Raw genomic sequence first — 22,114 nt, forward strand, 5'->3', positions numbered from 1 at the left:
AGACAGCTTCCGTCTGAGGCTCTCTCAGCTTTTAGTTTCAGGTAAACAAAAGCAATACTCGGTGGTTACAAGAATACTTCAAAAAGCACCCCAGATTATGTTGGGGTGGCACACTTTAGAAATTGTGATTACCCAGTTGCAAAGAACATGGATGAAGGAAAATACAAAAGCACCTTTAAAAGATTACAGATAAACCATCGTAGAACAGTATCAGGGATTTACAAAGCACACAAAAGTATATAAGTTTCTAATGCAAAATCTGACTAACAAACTGTTCCCTAGGCTGAATCCCCTTTTCCTTGAAAACTCACCTACAATCTAATGAGAATCAAGCTTCCTGTAATCCTGTCTCTCAAGGATCTGCAGAGGTTCTTCCATGAGAGAAATCTCCAAGCTAGCTTTTGAACATGAGGGAGCAAAACTCAATTGCTGCTCACTAAGCCTTTCTACCCCTGCTTCTCTCTCCTCCTGCCTGTTTCTTCTGACAAAGAAAAACCTTTTCCTCCTCATGGCTCTCTAAGTCCCACCCACCTGGTGTGCTGGTTGGCTGATCCCTGGAATTCACCAGCCTGTCAGTCAGGAGAGGGTTCACTTCCAGTCAACCACTTAGGGGAGAGGAGGGGCTGGTCAGTGGCTGATCACTATACACACATTTGGAAAAGGGAGAGAAAAAAATATACAATGGAACAGAGAGATTGCACCCAATCTGTCCCTGGACTCAGCACACTTGTGCCATATAGACGTCATAGCACGTGTTTCTATACACACAATATACCATGTGAATAAATTGCCTACATAGTGTCAATAGGAAGGATCCATATGCAGCCTGCTTTTCAAGAAGAGGACCCCAGGAGGACCAGCCTCAGCATCTCTAGTTAAAAGGTCCTTATCTCTAGTTAAACGTGAGGCATCCTTGCCTAGGACCTTGGCGTAGAGAACGCTGATGCCAGGATCTTCTTAAGCCTGGACTGAGGCTCTGCTTACCATTGTTCCCAGTGGTCTTCCTCCAGGTCATGGCAGCATGCATTGACCCTCTGCAAAAACAGGAAAGACATAAGAAACCTCCTGTTTAAAGTAGGTCTTGCCTTAGTTCTAAGGCCTCCTTGGTCTTGGTTTTCTGTTTTGGGTCTGTTGGCTATTTGATTCCCTAACTGTGGCTTTAGCACTTACATTTTATATACCGCTCTATAGCCGGAGCTCTCTAAGCGGTTTACAATGATTTAGCATATTGCCCCCAACATTCTGGGTACTCATTTTACTGACCTCGGAAGGATGGAAGGCTGAGTCAACCTTGAGCCCCTGGTCAGGATTGAACTTGTAACCTTCTGGTTACAGGGCGGCAGTTTTACCACTGTGCCACCAGGGGCTCTTTGTTCCTGACCACTGGCTTGTTCCTCAACCCCTGGTTCCTGACTCATCTCCATGGTGTGACCCTTGGCCCTTTTCCTGACTCCTGGCTTGCTGCTTGCTTCCTGGCTCCTGGTTTGTCTGCTTGGTTTGATCCACAGCTGTGCTCATGACCACTGGCTGGCTGACTCTCCAAGCCCTAGCTTCCAGCTGTGTGCCCCTCTACAGGCACCCCTCTACAGGCCCATGGCTCAGACTGACAACTGATCTAGATGAACCAATTGTCTAGCTTAGTATGGCAGCTTTACATAGGCATAGCATTCCTCATGTTTATCCTTGACAATACACAGTAGGCTGATTCACACGGTGATGGATTTAAGCACAGCTTAGGGCCTCATTATGAGGGGCCTCAATAAAAAGAAGACTAAATTTCATGTTTTAAATCTTGCTCCCTTAACCTCAGCTAACAGCTGGGCCACAAAGCAGAGCTAGGCAGTGCTTCACCCCTGGGATCAGGCTTGATCCTGGAGGTACTCACATGCAGCCTAACACAGGCTGGGTTTGCCTAGCCTGGGTTAGGCAGTGTGTGAGAACAGTGGTTCTATCTAAATTTATAAAAGTCCCTATGGTCAGCCGAACCTGTCCTCTGACTCAGGCAAAGTTGAATTGGTCCATCATGTGCTGCTGTATTGTCCTTTTAATAATGATAATCAATGTAGTTTTATTACTCCTTTATTACAGAGACTGAATCCAGATGAGACAGAGATACGCATTGTGCGGGGTAGGAACCTGAGAGACGATTTTGATCTGCCTGTTCTGGATGGGGTCACACTTCCCCAGAAGGAACAGGTATGCAATCTCGGGGTGCTTCTAGATCCAAGCTTCTCCCTGGTCTCCCAGGTTGAGGCAGTGGCCAGAAGTGCCTTCTATCAGCTTCAGCTGATACGCCAGCTGCATCCGTTTCTTGAGGTGAACAACCTCAAAACAGTGGTACATCTGCTGGTAACCTCCAGACTGGATTACTGCAATGCACTCTATGTGGGGCTGCCCTTGTATGTAGTCTGGAAACTACAGTTGGTCCAGAATGTGGCAGCCAGGTTGGTCTCTGGGCCATCTCGGAGAGATCATGTTACTCCCATATTGAAAGAGCTACACTGGTTGCCGATATGTTTCTGGGCAAAATACAAGGTGTTGGTTATAACCTATAAAGCCCTAAACAGCTTGGGCCCTGGGTATTTAAGAGAACGTCTTCTTCGTCATGAACCCCACCGCCCACTGAGATCTGCTGGAGAGGTCCGTCTGCATTTGCCACCGGCTCGTCTGGTGGCCACTCAGGGACGGGCCTTCTCCGCTGCTGCCCCGAGGCTTTGGAATGCGCTCCCTAGTGAAATAAGAGCCTCCCCATCTCTGACAGCTTTTAAAAAGTCTTTGAAGATGCATCTGTTCACCCAGGCTTTTAATTAATATTGTTTTAATTGTTTTAATGCTGTTTTAAAATATTCTTTTAAAAAAATTAAATTGTTGTAATGTTTTAAACTTTTCATTTTTGTTTTCGCTAATGTTTAACTTCCTGTTTTTATTTTGTTGTAAACCACCCAGAGACGTAAGTTTTGGGCAGTATACAAATATGTTAATAAATGACAAATAAAATTATCACATCTCCCTGGTCGAACAGATGAATTTTATGCCACATTCCTTTTATCAGATAGGAAATCTGCTATTAACTAGTGTTGTTACATTTTGTGCGGTTGCTGTAAAGATTCCTGAACAGTTAGTATCTGGCTCTACCTAAATAAACACCAAAGGGCTGTTAATTAGAAGCACATTGTTTGTGGGGCAGTATTCCTATGTGATTATAGCTGCGTATTTGTTGCTGATCCAAAACTGTGATCTCATTCATTCATGAACAAGAACAGACTGATGGTCAGCTACTGGATTCGGATAACAAGGCCAATCTCCACCATAGAGACACTCTCTTCCTTTCTTTCCCAACAGGCCGCACAGTCGCTATGAACAATGGCGCAGCTGTACTACAAAAAGGTGAACTACTCACCCTATCGAGACCGGATCCCCTTGCAGATTGTCCGGGCGGAAGCAGAGCTGTCCTTGGAGGAGAAGGCCTACCTCATTGCTGTGGAGAAGGGAGACTATGCCAGTGTGAAGCATGCCTTAGAGGAGGCGGAGATCTACTACAACATCAACATTAACTGCATGGACCCTCTTGGACGCAGCGCCCTTTTAATAGCCATAGAGAACGAAAACCTGGAGATTATGGAGTTGCTGCTGAGCCATGGCGTCTACGTGGGGGATGCTCTCTTGTATGCCATTCGGAAAGAGGTGGTGGGAGCTGTTGAGCTGCTGCTGAATTATAGGAAGCCCAGTGGGGAGAAACAGGTACGTTGAGCATGGAAAGGAATGTTGCCTGGTATGAGCTTGTGTATCTCAATTGGCTGCGGGACAACATGGGACATAGGGACATAGGAAGTGGCCTGATACCGAGTCAGACCATTGGTCCATCTAGGAGATGGTAGTAAGTATGCTTTGTACCCTTTGCTAAGCAGGGTCCACCCTGGTTCACATTTGAATGGGAGACTGATGGGGCCACTCTGGGAAGAGCACCTGCCCGCTTGCATGCAGAAGGTTCCAAGTTCCTTCCCTGGCAGCATCTCCAAGATAGGGCTGTGAGAGACTCCTGTCTGCAATCTTGGAGAAGCCACTGCCAGTCCATGAAGGCAATACTGAGCTAGATGGACCAATGGTCTGACTCAGTTTAAGGCCACATATTCATACAATTAACAAGTTGTATGTGTGGGGATTTCTGCTTTCGTGGCTTGCTGTAAAAGGGGTTTGGTGAGATCTCAGTAAATGGCGAGTTTGGAATAACCCAAGTGTGAACAGTGGCATTTCTTCTACTAAGTGCCGGTTTCATGGTGTGCAGCGGGAGGCTACAATTCCATCATTTTCCTCTGCTTTCCTCTGCAAATCCTAGGTGCAGCAGTTGGAGTGGCCCCCTACTGCTCAAGGAAAGGAACAGGAAGGTCTGGGGTGATAGCTGGTGGGAGAGAACCCTTTTTGTGTGACCCCAATTCACCAGCAGACAGGAACCAAGTGTGAGCACTAAAAGTGGGAAGCACAACCTAATTAAAAATACATTGATCTAGACCAGGGTTTTTTTAACCTTGGGCCCCCAGATGTTGTTGGACTACAACTCCCATCATCCCCAGACATAGCCTTTGTGGCTGAGGATGATGGGAGTTGTAGATCAACAACATCTGGGGGCCCAAGGTTAAGAAACCCTGATCTAGACTGCTGTCAAATGCAAATAAAAAGGGATTGCTTGGCTTTACAAGTCTGAGGACTGGTAAAAGTTCTGCCATATGCTTTTGTTGGTAATGAGTTAAAAAATCTATTCTCCTTGATATGATACGCTCTTTCATGAATATGGTTTTGAACAACCACTTCGATTTATGAACTCTTCTGTGAATTAACATATAGTGATTTGTTTTTTCAACCTGTTGATTTAATTTGTTCCGATTTTTTCTTGATTGGCTTCCTTAGATTTAACAAATACTCTTATGGACTAACAACATGATGAACTAATCTGCTTGGTTTGATTTTTCTTGATTAATAAATGTTTTTACAAACTAAAGACTTGATGAACTGATCTGGTCAACTTATTTTCATGACCGGCTCTTTCTGATTTGATGAACCTTTCAAGAATGAACAATTTGCTGAATTAATTTCCTAGATTTGATTTATCTTGAATGGCTCATTCTGATTTAATGTACATTCACAAAGTAACAATTTGATGAACCATTTTGCTAGATTTGATTTTTCCTTATAGGTTTGATGAATGTCCTTATGAATTATTTTGGCTGACACCCTCCCCTCCCTGAATTACTGAATTTATTTGAGTTAGTTTTCCTTCTTTATATAGTTATAGACTATCTATCTATCTATCTATCTATCTATCTATCTATCTATCTATCTATCTATCTATTCTTTGATAATAAGTGGTTAAGCACTTTAAATTGATTGTGTGATTAAGTGCATGTGAGTACTGTATGATTAGTAAATATTGATAAAATAAGCTATCAGAGATTTTTATCTGCAATGAAAGTCATAATATGACAATTAGGAGTACAAAATCTGGGGTGGTGGAATTACTGGTAAATGCAAGTATTATGAAGATCTAAATTGGTTTCTGGAAAATCAGGGTTAGAGATTTTGTGCCAAAAGCACTAACAAACTGGAAGAAACTAGAAAAGATACAGATCGGGGAAATTAGAAAGTGTGATTCAGTTTGAGGAGATTAAGTCTACTTTGACACAACATTTTAAAAAAAGGAGCCATACAGAATAGTCAGGAAAAAAATATCAGATTAGAAAAAAGCTGAACTAGATTTAAGATTCTTGTGAATCATGAAAATTATCATTTTTATATAGAAGCAGGGGAACAAATGAAGGAACATGATTGCAAAACAGGAGTTGCAACATCAAAATAAGGGAGTTTTTTTAAAAGATAGAAGAGAATAATCTCATTCCCTCTCTGGAGGATATTTGTGCATACAAAATGAGCTCTGACTTTAACAAGAATATCATGATTGAGAGAGCCTATAGCTCCATTATAATTATATGTTATAACTGATGTATATTTAAAAAATTAACTAGAGAGATACTGGCTGTGTTCCAGAGTCCTTACATAAAGAACAATGTTTGAGAATTAGAGGGAAAATCCCAAAACTTTCATTGAGGAACAGGATACACAGTCCTTACTGAAGTTATCGCCATAAACTCTGCGGGGGGAAAAGAAGAAGCATTAAATTTGTAACTGAAAGGTTGAAGAAAATGGAGCGTTTTAACTGAAAGTTTAAAGAAAAGATTGATTACGGGTGGTGTGTCCCTTTTTACAATTTCCTTTCAATATAAAAGGAATAGGACTAATATAAAGAGGCAACGTTTTCACTAACAATAGATGAACAGAGCACTGAGATTATGGAACTGAATAATGATGTAGATAAATAAGGGAGGTACAGCAGGACCAGAAGCATGGTTTTAGATCCATTAATGTGTAACTTCAATACTACATTTATTGTTATTTTTTTACATTTATATCCCGCTCTTCCTCCAAGGAGCCCAGAGTACTACATACTTGAGTTTCTCGTCACAACAACCCTGTGAAGTAGGTTAGGCTGAGAGAGAAGTGACTGGCCCAGAGTCACCCAGCTTGTATCATGGCTGAATGGGGATTTGAACTCGGGTCTCCCCGGTCCTAGTCCAGCACTCTAACCACTACACCATGCTGGCTCTCTTTATTTATGTAGTCTATTGACTTTGTGTGACTCTGGCAGATCAGATGACAACCACCACCACCCCGCAATTAATAGGACGTGTCCTGGGTGGAGGAGATGTATATGTACCCACACTCCCTCCAATAGATTCTAACGTATTCATCCAAACCAGCCCTATCTCATGACCAGTGTTCCCTGTCACAGAGATCCCCACATGCTGTGACTACAACTCCCATAACCACCAGCCAAAGGCCATGGCACCTGGGAATGATGGGAGTTGTAGTCAACAACGTCTGGGAATCTCTGTTACAGGGAAGACTGCTCATGGCCGGTCCACCTGTTGGGTGCATCCTCATAATCCATCTCCGGATGCACACATAAGCCATTGCAGGTGTAAACCTAAGAAACAGAATGCGAAACAGCCCTTCGGACACTTCCAGGCGGAGCAGGTTGTGAATGTCAGGCTGTCTGAAGCAATCTAAACTCCCGAGACACCTGCCAAATGCCTGGGGGCTGTGTCAGTTCCCAGGCTGATCAGCACAAATCCAACCAGACTAACAGGATCAGCCTAGGGCACACACAGCAACAGTTTGGGCAAACAAGTCACCAGAACTCCAAGCCCCTGCATGGCAAGCATCTCATCTTTGGAATGTGTCTCATCTTTCTGGCCACGGCAAGATATGCTGTCTAGAAATGCCCTTGGATTGTGCGAATTAGGTCTACACCTCCCTGATCTGAATAAGTGCCAGATTCATCTGACCACAATGCAGGGTTTTCTCTCTCCCTGCCCCCCACCCCCCCACCCTCTCCCTCCTCACAGAGGACAGCTGGTCTTGTGGTAGCAAGCATGACTTGTCCCCTTAGCTAAGCAGGGTCCACCCTGGCTGCATCTGAATGGGAGACTAGAAATGTGAGCACTGGAAGATGTTCCCCTTAAGGGGATGGAGCCACTCTGGGAAGAGCAGAAGGTTCCATTTTTTTAATAGGACAAGATTTTTTAATTGAACCAACAAACTACCAAAGCATACAATTGATAGGGCTGAGAGAGATTCCTGCCTGCAACCTTGGAGAAGCTGCTGCCAGTCTTTGAAGACGATACTGAACTAGACAGACCAATGATCTGACTCAGTATATGGCAGCTTCCTATGTTCCCTCTCCCTCTCCCCTCTCCTTCCCCCTCCCTCTCCTCTTCCCTCACTCTCCCTCTCCCTTTCCCTCTCCACCTCCCCCTCTCCCTCCCCTCACTCTCTCCCCTTCCCTCACTCTCCCTCACATCAGGGTACTGTTCACATTTCCAATGCCTTGTTTTGAATTTAATTGCTGCAATACAGAGCTAGAACGTTGTGTATCCAGAGTAAGAAAGTTGCTGTTTTTTCGGGTTGTTAGTTTCCACGAGACGGTTCCCCCTGCCTGTTTCTGTTCCGAATGCAATTTGCCCGAACGGAGACATTTTGCTACTGATAAGCAGCTAGTCTGGAAAGCGCCGGGGAGTCGTTTCAGCTATAGGCAGATTTCCAACTCTGCTGCAGAATGTTACAAGTGCTGCACATCTGCTTTCTGCCCATGGGCCTCTTTATCCTTTCCCCAGTGCTCAGTTTCTGTTCTGGAATTTACCGAAGCCTGTTCCCCTGTTGTTGCAAAGAATTGAGGGATTAACATTATTTAACCAGAGGAGGGATTTTCGTTTTCATTAACAGGATCTCTGGTGTGCAACTTTTTGATAATGATAGTAAATAAACCCAGACAAACAATTGAGACACATGCCTCAATTTGTCTTCTAAACCTTGAAGGGGGTCCAAGATACATATCCGAAGCAAACTTGCCCATCTGAGCTCCTCTGAATACTAAGTAGCCTAGGCAGGTATCAGATGACGTGCATCATCTTAGCTGTGGTTCTCACTGGCCGCCACCTGAAAGCAAAGGTTGACTCAGCCTTCCATCCTTCCGAGGTCGGTAAAATGAGTACCCAGAATGTTGGGGGCAATATGCTAAATCATTGTAAACCACTTCGAGAGCTCTGGCTATAGAGCGGTATATAAATATAAGTGCTACTGCTATTGCTATTGCTATACCGATGCTGCAGTTATGTAATACAATGTAATGAAAGTTGCTTTTCATAACTTATACATGTTTGAACAGCCACCGACTGTTGAATCTTGGGAGTGTGGGAAACATCCTTAGCCTGAGTTGGGCCATTGGTCCATCCGGCTCAGTATTGTCTACACTGACTGGCAGCAGCTCTTCAAGGTCCCAGGCCTCTCCCAGCCCTACCTGGAGATGCTGCCAGGCAGTGAATATGGGCCTTCTGCATGCAGATGCTCATCCGCTGAGCTATGGCCCTATCCCCTAAGGGGGATATTTTATGCACTCATATGTAGTCTCCCCTCCAAATGTAAACCAAAGCAGACCCTTCTTAGCAAAGTGAACAATTCATGCTCACTACCATGAGACCAGCTCTCCTTGTGCTGAGGACAAGAACCCTGACACTCTTGGATTTTTGCATTGCTCCACATTGGATTGAGGCTCCAAGGTACCAAGGCAGAGGGGTCTTCAAGTTGTGATATATCCTTGTGGTTCTGCCCACCTCATTTACCCATTAGCTGTATCCTGATCTTGGGGAACCCTAGAGGTCAGGCTAGCTTTTTGAAATCTTAGCAATCAACGCAGATGCTAAAGCCCAGCTGTCAAACGCAGGAGAACAACAGGCTGTTCACACAACAGAGAGCCAGCATGGTGTAGTGGTTAGAGTGCTGGAATAGGACCAGGAAGACCCGAGTTCAACTCCCTATTCAGCCATGATACTTGCTGGGTGACTCTGGGCCAGTCACTTCTCTCTCAGCCTAACCTACTTCACAGGGTTGTTGTGAGGAGAAACTTAAGTATGTAGTATGCTGCTTTGGGCTCCTTGGAGGAAGAGCGGGATATAAAATGTAAAATAAAAAAAAAATATAAAAAATAAATAAAACCAAAAAGTGGGTAGGACAGTTTGAGAGCTGTGCATGGTCCCAATTTTTGGTTGAGTGGGAGCAAACCACTAGGTTGGAGGAGGGAGAAGTGATTGTGTAAAGTAGGGTGAAGGGAAGGATAGCTTTTCCTCCTCCCACCTTGGTCAAATGCTGGGCAATGTCCTACCACTTCCTGTCTCCCACACAATCCCTTCTCCCTCCTCCTACCTAGATGTTTGTTCCCACACAACCAAAAATTTGAAGCATGCACAGCTCCCACTTTCCGGCTGTGTGAACAGCAAAAGTGTGCCCTATAGAAATATGCACCCCTTTCCCCCTCCCCATCTCTTCTCCTTGTGCTCTAGTTCCCTCCACCTTTCGTCATCAACACTCCTCATGGTTATTATTGCATCTGCACTGGCATTTTCATCCATCATCAAACAGAAGCACATCTGAATCGCAGGCAACAAGAGTGGCACAGTTCTGCAAGTGCCCCTAGAGAACCTGTGCGTCCCCTTGGCTGCCTGCAGTTTCTTAACCAGGATGAGTAGAAGACAGGGCAGATTCAGAATGCTTCCCCGAATCGGCCCGAATCGGCTCCGAGCAATTCCAAATGCATTGCTCACCTTCTTTGGGTCATCTCAGGGCGACGATGGCACTCCGACTTCTCCCTGAAAGGTTGTGTGCTGTGTGCCACCTTAAAATGCTGTTCCCGGAAAACATTATTGCAATTGCTGAGATGGTTGACATGATAGTAGCTATAACAACCCAGCACACCAATCTGCTTGAATTAGGGGTGCTTTGAGAGGAAATGGGAGTCGAGATTGTGTTTACATCTGAAGCTGAAGAGACTCAGTAGTGAACCAGAGGCTATCTGAGTGGGAGTGGTGGAGCGTGCATAGCGAAAGCATCCACAGCACTTATGTTGGAGCGGGGGGGGGGAGGGAGGGAGGGAGGGAGAGTTTATTTTACTTTAAACCACAAGAGAGTTGGCTGACTAAATTAAGATCTGTGCAATGCATCGCAGGCCTCTTGCTCTCTGTCCTGACAGTCAGTAGGATAAGCTGCAGTCCATGGGCACGTACAGCGATTGATTTCAAAAAGAAAACATCTAAAGGCAGTTCACAGGGCCATCATCAGACATCAGTTGGGTAGGAGATGAGTCCTACACAGGTTTGGCAGCCGGCAGTGGGCACATTCCCAATTTCTGTGCGTGTGTTAGATAAAAGCAAGGTCGGAAGTGGGGAGCTTGATCATTCTTCAAGCACCAGTTGGATAGGACCATTTTTCTGCCTACCTCATTCCAAAGCCGGGGATGGAATCTGGGTAGGGCAGGCTCACATGGCAGGTGGGTAGGATGAGGTAAGCCTTGTCTCTGACCCAGTTTCTGGCCACGTGAACTGCCCTGTACTCAAGGAATACTTACATAGGTACATTTCTAGCAAGAAATAAACAAATCAGTTAATTTATGGAACCTTGTTACGTCTGAGCAGGTGTATGGCTCAAGCCCCGAACCCTTTAGAGGACGGCTTGCAGGACCTTCAATCGGAGCTCTCCAACAGCTCCCATGAATGGCGGATATGAATGAGACCAAGATTTGTATACTGCTTTTCAACAAAAGCCCCCCAAGTGGTTGACATAGATATAAAGAATTAAATAAAAATGGCTCCCTATCCCAAAAGGGCTCACAATCTTGAAAAGGAACATAAGCGTGACCCCAGCAACAGCCACTGGAGGGATGCTGTGTTGGGGGTGGATAGGGCCAATTGCTCTCCTCCTGCTCAATAAAGAGAATCACCACTTTTAAAAGGTGACTCTTGGCTCACTTAGCAGGGGGCTGCTAATGCAGGGGTGAGGTCCCTTCCCCTCACAGTGGGCAGACTAACAATTCCCATACCTGTCTTCCCACTCCCCCCACCACACACACAAAAGGGCTAATCTAGCCTGTGAATGAGATTGTGGAGCTGGCTTCATTCTAGCATTGCTTCCCTCAATGATTCCTCTTATTGTAAGCTGGCCATCAGGGGCGTAACTATAATAGGGCAAGGGGAGACAGTTGTCTGGGGGCCCACTGCCTTGGGCCCCCCAGAGGCAAGTCACATGACTGAGTCCCTCAGCTGTGCACCCGCCTGGGGTTCCTTCAGTTGTATTCATTCTCTGAAACTGATGTGAGTGTTAAGACCTGGAGCTACCAGAACAGCATTGATTGATTGATGGATGGATGGATGGATTAGATTGGATTGGATTGGATTGGATTGGATTGGATTTCTATACCGCCTTTCCAAAAATGGCTCAAGGCGGTTTACACAGAGAAATAACAAATAAATAAGATGGCTCCCTGTCCCCAAAGGGCTCACAATCTAAGAAGAAACATAATAGACACCAGCAACAGTCACTGGAGGTACTATGCTGGCTGTCTTTCTCTAGGACCATTAAATGACTTGCATCATCCACAATTTACAAAACCTTAAAAAAAATAATTTAGGATGATGTTCTATTGTGGCACATAGGTTTTATATAGATATATAATTTTACTATGCTTTTTGTTACCACTATTCAGCCTCATTTAGATTTCTTCACTTCATGAGCTGATCTTTGGTGGGGGGGACATTTTAAAATCTTGTCTCTGGGCCCACTCCAACCTTGCTATGCCCCTGCTGGTCATTCTGTTTAGTATTGTTCTGATCCAGACTGAATCTTTGGAAGGGAGCTGGCCTTGTGGTAGTGGGCATATAGAAACATAGGTAGCTGCCATATACTGAGTCAGACCATTGGCCTATCTAGCTCAGTATTGTCTTCACAGAATGGCAGTGGCTTCTCCAAGGTTGCAGGCAAGAGTCTCTCTCAGCCCTATCTTGGAGAAGCCAGAGAGGGAATTTGAAACTTGCGGGAAGGCTCTATACCCTGAGGGGAATATCTTACGGGGCTCACACTTCTAGTCTCTCTTCCGTATTCAACCAGGGTGGACTCTGCTTAGCTAAGGGGACAAGACATGCTACCACAAGACTGGCTCTCCAATTGCCCCCTTTGCTAAGCAGGGTCTACCTTGGTTTGCATTTGGATGGGACACCTAAAAATGACATTATAGAATTGGAAAAGGGTTGCAGAAGCGGGCAACCCAGATGATCAGGGGCACCTCAAGCACCTTCTTTATGAGGCAAGGCTACAATATCTGAGGCTATTTAGTTTAGAAAAAAGATGACTATGGGGGAGACATGATAGAAATCTATAAAATCATGCATAGTGTGGAGAAAATTGATAGAGGGAAATTCTTCTCCCTCTCACATAACACTAGAACCAGGGGTCATCGCATGAAATAGATTGACTGGAAATTTAGAACTAGCAAATGGAGGTATTTTTCCACACAACGCATAATCAACCTGTAGGATTCTCTGCCACAAGATGTGGTGACAGCCAACAACCTGGATGGCTTTAAGAGGGGTTTGGATATGTTCATGGAAGAGAGCTCAATTGCTAGATACTAGTTGGAGGGCTACAGGCCACCTCCAGCCTCAAAGGCAGGATGCCTCTGAATACCAGTCGCAGGGGAGCAACAGCAGGAGAGAGGGCCTGCCCCTTTCAACTCCTGCCTGTGGCTTCCAGCGGCATCTGGTGGGCCGCTGTGTGAAACAGGATGATGGGCCTTTGGGGGCCTGATCCAGCAGGGCTGTTCTTATGTTATGTTCTTATGACATGTGAACATTGTATGATATTCCCCTGAGGGAGACTACCTCGGAGGCATCGCATCTAGATCCCAGGTTCAATCCCTGCCATCTCCCAGGTAGGGTTGGGAGAGACTCCTGCCGGAAACCTTGGAGAGCTGCCACCAGTCAGTGCAGGCAATTCTGAGCGAGATGGACCACGGGTCGGACTCTGTAGAAGGCAACTCCCTGTATTCCTGTGTTCCTAACCTTCAGACTAAGATTCTAGCTTTCTTCCAGCCCAGATTTTATTCCTGGTTCAGATTGCTTTGAGTTGAGCCCCTGTTTATAAGGGAAGACAAATGGCAACTACTGGCTGAGCTGCAGCCAGTGTGGATAGGTGCCAGCGGCAGGCCCTGCATTGGGCTTTGGGCTCTGCAGTGCAAAATGAGAAGTGCACTTTGGGATGAAAGAAAGGGAAGTGAATGGGACTTGGAGAATTACGTGGCCAGTGGAGGGAGATCGCATAGCATCTCAGCTTTTGGGGAAAGAGATTAAAAAGATCCTGGACCCTTTCACCTGGCCAATTATTCTGCTCACAGATCCCTTTTCAGGGGATATACTCATGGGTCAAATGGGCTGTAACCAGGGCACAAGGACTATCAGGCTCCCAGGATGCTTAAGAATGACATCACTGGGAGAAGGCTTTAGCATTGGAAAGATGGGCTGTGGAATGAATGGCGCCTTCTTCCTTGCCTTCACCTGGTTCTTCTGATCACCTTGGTGGCCTGAATTCCTGGTCTAGAATTATTTCCTACATGCTTTCTCCCTCTGGATCTGCCTCAGTGATGGACCGGGGGTTTCCTCTATGCTTCCCTGGTATCTACCCTCAGTAGAGAGATTGCTCTGATCCCAATTTAGGAGCACGCTGCCCCTTCAAGGTAGGCTGCCACTGGCAGTCGGCAGGTCCATGGTTGAGAGAGCACTAAACTCTAGGGATGTGCAAAAATTTTTGGGCACAGATCGAGCTGGGCAAAAAGAGTGGGGTGGGATGGTAGTGCCTAATGGGTGCAGGCTACCACCCCAATTTCAGGGGGATTGGGCAAAGGGGTGATTTTTAGGGAATTTTTGAAGTTTTTGTGTCTTTGGGGCAGTTTGGGGCAGATTGGGGGCAGAAAGTGTATCTGCCCCAAAAGGGTGGGTGGAGTGGTAGTGCCTAATGGGTGGAGGCTAACACCCCAATTTCAGGGGGATTGGGCAGAGGGCTGATTTTTTGGGAATTTTTGAAGTTTTGGTGTCTTTGGTGTCACCCCTTTGTCCAATCCCCCTTAAATTGGGGTGGTAGCTTCCATCCATTAGGCACTACCACCCCACCCCACTCTTCTGCCCCAGGCCCCACTTTCTGCCCCCAAACTGCCCCAAACTGCCCCAAAGACACAAAAACTTCAGAAATTCCCCACAAATCACCCCTTTGCCCAATCCCCCTGAAATTGGGGTGGTAGCCTGCACCCATTAGGCACTACCACCTCACCCCACTCTTTTTGCCCAGATCGCATGCTATGCCCCCGAACTGCCCCAAAGTCACTAAAACTTCAAATATTCCCCAAAAATCAGCCCTTTGCCCAATCCCCCTGAAATTGGGGTGGTAGCTTCCACCCATTGGGCACTACCACCCCACCTCAAAATTTTGCCCCTGAGCCCTTTCCCCCCTGAATCGATTCGGATTCGGATTAAATCCGAATCCTAACCGAATCAAGGGTGATTCGGGTGGCCCATATTCGGGCACAAAACAGAACAGGGGTGATTCGGTTCGGGTCCCGAACAGAATCACCGAAAATCCAAATTGCACACCCCTACTAAACTCTACAGCGTCTCTCTTGGGACACCCATTAGCAGATGGAAAAGGGTGAATCCTGGCCAAGCCCTTGCCCTCTATTAGTATAGCCATTATGAAACGGGAGGACTGTCCTCCTCTTCCCAGGATAGACAGCTTTTGGATCCAGTAAGGAACCCTGGACACTCTGATGTCATGCTGGTCTGGGGCAGGCACGGAGCCACCATTGAGCAAACAGGTTCAAAGAACCTGGGCCTCCAATGAAAAGGGCTGCTGGAGCCAGAGTCGCACGTGACGTTACAATCAAAGGGGACATGGCCTGATTGCCAGAAGGCCCATCCCAGTCCTCACCCTCTCATTTCCAGGCAGCACTTGCTGCCTGACAGTGTTTATTTCCCATCCTTTACCAGGTAGACCTGTCCTCCAAGGCAGACTGACATGCCAAGTCCAGAGCGGAGGGCTGGTCTACCCACTGATTCCAATTGGTAGACCAGATCTCCCTAGGAAAAAGCACGATGTTGAGGTCCATTTTCCAAGCAAAACAGGCATTCAAATTGCCTGAATCAATTTGAGTCAAATTGGGGGTGATTCTCCTCAACCCCGAATCGGGCTCTCTATTTTGAGGGTGATTTGATTTGGGGTTGAATTTGTGAATCACCGCCAAATCAGTTCAATGGTGGATTGATTTGTACAGCCCTACCTTGCCTAATGAACGGCCCTGTTCCTATCTTGTTTCTTGCTTTCCTTAAAAAATAGACTACCACTCTTTGAGTCTATTTTTATCCTGCGTTTTTCAGCAACAGCACAGGCCCTTTCCTGGGCCATGTCAATTTAAGTTGACATGGAATGTCTACATAAAGTCGATACCGACATTCTTCTTTTATCTGCCATAATTAGCAACTAGGCCACAGCAGATGGCTCCAGAGTAATATTTGGTTCGCAGATGGGGCTTCGGTAGGCAGAATGTCTCCTTCACAAAGCACCAAAGACAAGAAGGGAAATGTTTCCTGTATATTAAAAAACCTGAGCCCTACTCAGAGCTCAACCAGCACCCATCCAAGTGCGTTCTGGGGAATGATTGCTGCAGGAGAAATTGTCTATTGCAAAACATCACTGCAGGGAATAAAACATGAACTTTTAGAGTTTTACCAATAATCCCAGAGCACTTATTAAAAGAAAGGGTTCCATAGTTGGCCGTGTTGGCGAACTTAAATCCGACCTTTTTGTCTTGAATAAGCTTCTTTGCAATGAGAGTTAATGCCTCGGATCTGGTGCAATGATATCCCACGTGCCAGTGAGCAAGTCTGCCTGTCCACCTTCTCTTCCTGAGTTGCTTTGCTGGCACAGGCACAAAAGGTAGTATTGAGAAAGAAAAAGGGAAAAGGGGAGATTGTGTCACTGAGTCGGTGTCAACTCTAGGCAACCACAGAGCCATGTGGTTTTCTTGGTAGAATACATGAAGGGTTTACCATTGCCTCCTCCCATGCAGTATGAGATGATGCCTTTCAGCACCTTCCTATATCGCTGCTTCCCAATATAGGTGTTTCCCATAGTCTGGGGAACATACTAGCGGGGATTCGAACTGACAGCCTCTTGCTCCCTAGGCAAGTTGTTTCCCACTGGGCAAGCTAATAGGTGCCTGGTGACCTTTTATCTGGGAGAAAGCCATTCATCTTGCAACTATAGCTATCCTGTCCCTGTTAATGTTTCAGTGCTTCTCTAAACATTTGGCAGCAAATATCTGGGTGTTGGGTTAGAGCAGGGCTGATCAGCTTGGGCCCCCCTGCAGATGTTGGCCTACAGTTCCCATAACCCCTGGCTATTGGCTACTGTGGCTGGGGATTATGGGAGTTGTTGTCCAAAAACAGCTGTGGGGAAATGTTGATCAGGCTGAGTCTAAAGGCACCAAGCGCTTCTCCTGCACTGTAGGATGGAAGGGAAGCAGTATTTGCAGGGGAGATGCAGGGGGTGTGGTTTCTTAACCGTTTCCTCACCCACAACCTTCCCTTGAAACCACCACCACGACTTTCCCATTAGCTGCCCAGATGCCTGTTTGTCACAGATGCCTGTTTGTGTTTCGGTGAATGGGGAAAGAATGAAGACTGACCCTTCCCCACACTAATCCCCTGCAACTCTGCCATGGAGAAACAGCAGCCAGATTTCTCAGTTCTCTATAGACTTGTTCAGGCATTACAGCTGTTCACACAATACTAAAGACTGATTCAGACATGATGTTGAACATTCGTACAATGTACAGTGTACACAGGTACATTTATTCAAATGTTATGCTGAACAACAGGCCATGTCCTATTTGTACTGTGCATTTGAGGGGCCCGTGCCCAGGTTCACTTTTAACCTAAACTAAGATGCAGTCATTCACACAAGCACATGTACGAGTGTACAGACATCTGTACACTCATATAGCATAATGTCTGAATTGGGCTTAAGAATATAGACCGAGTATCCTACTCAGTTTCGGGAGCTGTATGTACTCCCAATTTTCGATAATCTGTTAGCAAATCACTAGGTAGGGGGAGTTGGGATCCTCAATGAGACGGGAGCAGGATAGGACAGCTTTCCCTCCCAGTTTGTCAAAATTAGGCCTGTCTCCAACCTTCCATGGCTGGACAAGGTAATTGAGAGGGTGGTGGCCTCACAGCTCCAGAGAGTCTTGGAGGAAACTAATTATCTAGATCCATTTCCAACTGATTTTCGGGCAGGCTATGGGGGTGGAGACTGCCTTGGTTGGCCTGATGGATGATCTCCAATTGGGAATTGACAGAGAGAGTGTGACTCTGTTGGTCCTTTTGGATCTCTCAGAGACTTTCTATACTATCAACCATATCCTGCTGGAGCGTCTAAGGGGGTTGCGGGTGGGAGGCACTGCTCTTTTCAGACAGGTTCCAGATGGCGTCCCTTGGAGACTGTTGCTCTTCAAAATGTGAACTTTTATATAGCATCCCTCAGGGCTCCAGACTGTCTCCCATGCTTTTTAACACCTACATGAAACCGCTGGGAGAGATCATCAGGAGATTTGGTGCAGGGTGTTATCAGTATCCTGTTGACACCCAAATCTGTTTCTCCATGTCAACATTCTCAGGTGAAGGCATAACCTTCTTAAATGCCTGTCTGGAGGTGGTGATGGGTCTGGATGAGGGATAACAAACTGAGAAGGAATCCAAATAAGATGGGGGTACTCAAAATCAACTCGATGGCACACTTTACTTTTTGACTTATTGTGCAAGGTCAGAACTCAGGAGTAGAAGCAGCAGTAACCCTTCCTCACTGCTGCCACCATGGCCTCTCATTCTCATTCCATGGCTGCTGACAGGCCTGGGCCCGTCCCTTACCTCTCCTCCTCCTCCTCCTCCTCCTCCTCTCTCTCTCTCTCCTCTTCCCTTCCTCCTTCCCTCCCTCCCTTCCTGAGTTAACAGATTGTGACCCTTTTGGGGACAGGGATCCATTTTATCCATCCATCCATCCATCCATCCATCCATCCATCAATCCATCCATCCATTCATTTCTCTATGTAAACCGCTTTGGAAACTTTTGTTAAAAAGTGGTATATAAATATTTGTTGTTGTTGTTAACAGATCTTATTCATCTTGTTTCCTCATCTAATTCACACAGTGGCAGCCTCCTCCTCCTAAGGGGCTCTTTCCTTCCTCAGAGCCCTTCTCTTTGCAGACCCCTGACCACTATCCTTTTTAATATAGATTCTTCTCTCCTCTACAATCAAGCACATCTTCCAACCAGTAACAGTTGCATTCCAAGTGACCTTAACCATCACAGGCTCCTCCTCCTTATCTGCATATGGAATCCCCACTGCCCAATCGCTACTGTGCTTCTGCTCTGTCACCTCTGATTGGTAAAGCACTGTGTGGGTGGGGCTTGCCACGTACATCCCTAGCCATAGATAGACAGATAGATAGATAGATAGATAGATAGATAGATAGATAGATAGATAGATAGATAGATAGATAGATGCTGGGAAGTACAGTGCAACCCAACTTTTGCCTCCCAGATGTCAATTTCCCTCTCCTCCTACCTAGTTTGCCAAGAGATGACTGAAAATCGGGAGTGTGCAAAACTCCTAAATCTGCATAGGATGCTTGTCCTATCCTCGTAGCAATTGTGTGAGCAGCCCTGTTAAGTTGTATGAGTGTACACTCCTACATGTTTTTATGTGAATGAGTGTACCTGCATTCATTTTACAAGTGAACGTGGTACAGGTCCCTCAAATGCCTGGGAAAGAAAGGAAGTTTACTGCTGTGCCTCCGTTCAGCATAATATATGGATAATTGTACCTGCCTACAGATCAGTACCTGTGTACACAGTGAACTTGAGCCCTATTCGGACATTATGCTGGACAAGGGTACCGGTGTCTGTACGCTTGTATATATGTTTGTATGAATGATTGTATCTGCACTCATATCAACAGTGAACCTGGGTACACTGACCTGCGAAATGCATGGAACAGATAGGAAATGTACTGCTGTGCCTGTGTTCAATGGAACGTGTGAATAAGTGCAGCTCTGCACACCTGTATACCTTGTACACTTGCCATACAAGTGTCAAACATCACATTTGAATAGGGTTGAATAGTTGAATAGACCTGATACGCCTCTTCTCACGATGGGTATTAGGGCAAGTGAAGCTTCTGGCCCTAATTTGGGAGTTGTGTGCACTCCCCGATTGCTCATTGTAAGAGTTCTGCAATCAATTCTGGACTCACACTGGCAAGCCCAGAACGTGTATATCCAACTCCAGAGGAAGAGTTGAGGGAAGACAGTCCCTACCTCTCCCACCTCTGTACCCAGCTTGCAGTTAGCATTTTCCCCTCCTCCTACCTTGATTGTAGAATTCTCACGATGGCTAATCAGGAGCACACATGGCTACTGAACCCAGCCTGACCACTCCTCCTACCCTGGAGAGGATAGTGAGAATAGCCCTAATGTGTGAATAGGGTTTGTATTGCCCGTGAGAAATACGTCGATTGCAATGGAGGAGAATATGTAGGTTGGACAAAATCGAAATGGCTTCAGTAAGCTAAAGAGACCCTTCCACACACGCCATCTTAGAATAACTGTTCTTAAAGGAAAGTGAATGCAACTTCTACCCAGTTGTATACATGTGAACAATTACAAATTGCTTTCCATAGAATTTGCTTTATTGAGCATGTTTTGGATTTGAAAGCAGCTTAGCCGCAAAACGTACACTGTGTAAAATGCAGTCATACAAGGTATTAGGAGAATTTGAGTGGGTAAGCTCTTTAGCAAGATTAATTTCCAGTCTTTTAAAAATGTTCTCTTGGTTCTTAGTCATCCTTACCACCAAAATTCCAATTCTCAGCATTTTAAATAGCACTTAACATGGTAATGAGCAAAAAATAATAATAATAACATCACAAAGCACATGTATTTGTGGCTTTTAGAACAAGACGCATAAAAAATTCATCAATGTGGAATATAAGCATGTATAGGGTGATTCACCCCATTGTCATCAATACCAGGAATGTATCAGACCTGCCACCAGGAAATGAGGCTACATAAAGCCTGTGGAGATTCCAGAGCACTGGATTTTATCAACTAGGATCCTTGGATATCCTCAGGTTCAGATAAAGGGATGGAACTTGTGAACTCAGGAGTGGTTTCTTTGAGATCAGGGGTGGGACCTGGTAAGGGTGGAATCTAGTGATTCCTGGTAGGGGGTTGCAAAGCAGAATGATCTTTTCCTGGGCAACGGCCAAGCCGGTGACTCCATCAGGGCAGAGATCTGGATGTTGGTAGGGGTTCCAGTGGGGTCGAGAACCCCTACCAGCGGAAAGCACAGCAGGTAATGGGGTCGGGACCTTAGATTGCTCAGAGGAGGAGAGCTGGGTAGAGACAGATGTTGCTCCGGCAGATGCTGGCTATAAAACTGGTCTATAGAATTCCTGCTCAGGTAGAGTGTGTCGGCCCAGCCTCTTCCTTGGCTATAGGCTCTGTAGTTTACAGGGACCTTATTTGTAAGTGCTGGCTCTGGAGGGCATCTCCTTGGACTGAAAAGTCCTCGAGGGACTCCTCTGCATTAGAGGTTAAAGGCTTGGCCATTCCAGATTAGGCACGAGCTAAGCAAACTACAGCTTCGGGCCTCACATTATGAGGGGCCTCAGAATACTGAAAACGGGCTACATTTCACGTTTTACATAACTGGTTGAAAATAGAGGGTGGGGGGAACTAAAATGGGCTATGCCCACAAGCAGCCCTACCCAGGTTAGAGAAGCCTACCCAGGTAGGGCAGGGCTCGTGTGTGGTGCCGGGATCAAGGCCGATCAGAAGCACCATTAGGCCCGGACCTTGGGGCACAAGTCCAAGGCCCCAGTTCCCCCCCTAAACTGGAGAGCCCCAGCAGTGTGCCTGCCAGCAGCCAGTGCCAGGAATCTCCTCCCCGTGTGGCCTCTGGCATGGGTTCTGCAATGCCTCCCTTCCCCAGGCAGGGCTAGCACAGAGGCATCTTCCTGCCTTATGGCTCTTCAGCAGCATGGGATGAAGGCTGCCCAGCAGCAGAGGGATGAGCTTGGGAGGCTGGGGGCCAGTGCTGGGTGTCCCCAGACTTGTGAAAGCCCTCTCCTCTGCCTCCCCCGCCACTGCCTGCTCGTGTGCTGCGCCTGCCCCATCATGGGAGCCATCCTGAATGTGTGTGGGTGGGATTATATGGGACTTGTATGGGCTATCCACCCCCCCCCCCATTGTGTATTTCTGAGATGGTATTTCCAGGGCGTTGAAATTAGGTGTAGATACAAGGCAGGATATTTAATTTGAACTCTGTCTATTTAATTTGAAGGTGATTGGTCAATGTATTTATTGTTAATTAAGATTTTTTTTTTAAAAAAACAACCAACCCTTTAAAATAGTCCTATAAGTGGCTTGTTTCATGGCAGAAAATTACAAAAACTTCCGGAACTGGAGCCCCCACCCATGTGGAGGAATCTGCCCTCTGCCTTAATAAAAAAAGGGTGAAGCACCCCACTTTTCTGCCCAACCCTTTAAATATCCCGGAATGACTTCTCCTAGGT

General features: G+C 46.1%; 1 protein-coding gene across 1 annotated transcript in view; it reads left to right on the forward strand.

The window, feature by feature from the left end:
* The window catches only part of TRPC5 (transient receptor potential cation channel subfamily C member 5), a 147,350-nt gene that overhangs the window by 39,176 nt on the left and 86,060 nt on the right, over positions 1-22,114 (forward strand). Inside the window, exon 2 of the mRNA XM_053273761.1 lies at positions 3,343-3,741. Within this exon, the coding sequence (XP_053129736.1) occupies positions 3,364-3,741 (378 nt within the window). The 5' untranslated portion in view covers positions 3,343-3,363. The remainder of the gene's footprint in view (positions 1-3,342; positions 3,742-22,114) is intronic.

This window comes from Hemicordylus capensis, chromosome 11, assembly GCF_027244095.1.
Source record: "Hemicordylus capensis ecotype Gifberg chromosome 11, rHemCap1.1.pri, whole genome shotgun sequence".
In the NCBI taxonomy this organism is placed as follows: Eukaryota; Metazoa; Chordata; class Lepidosauria; order Squamata; family Cordylidae; genus Hemicordylus; species Hemicordylus capensis.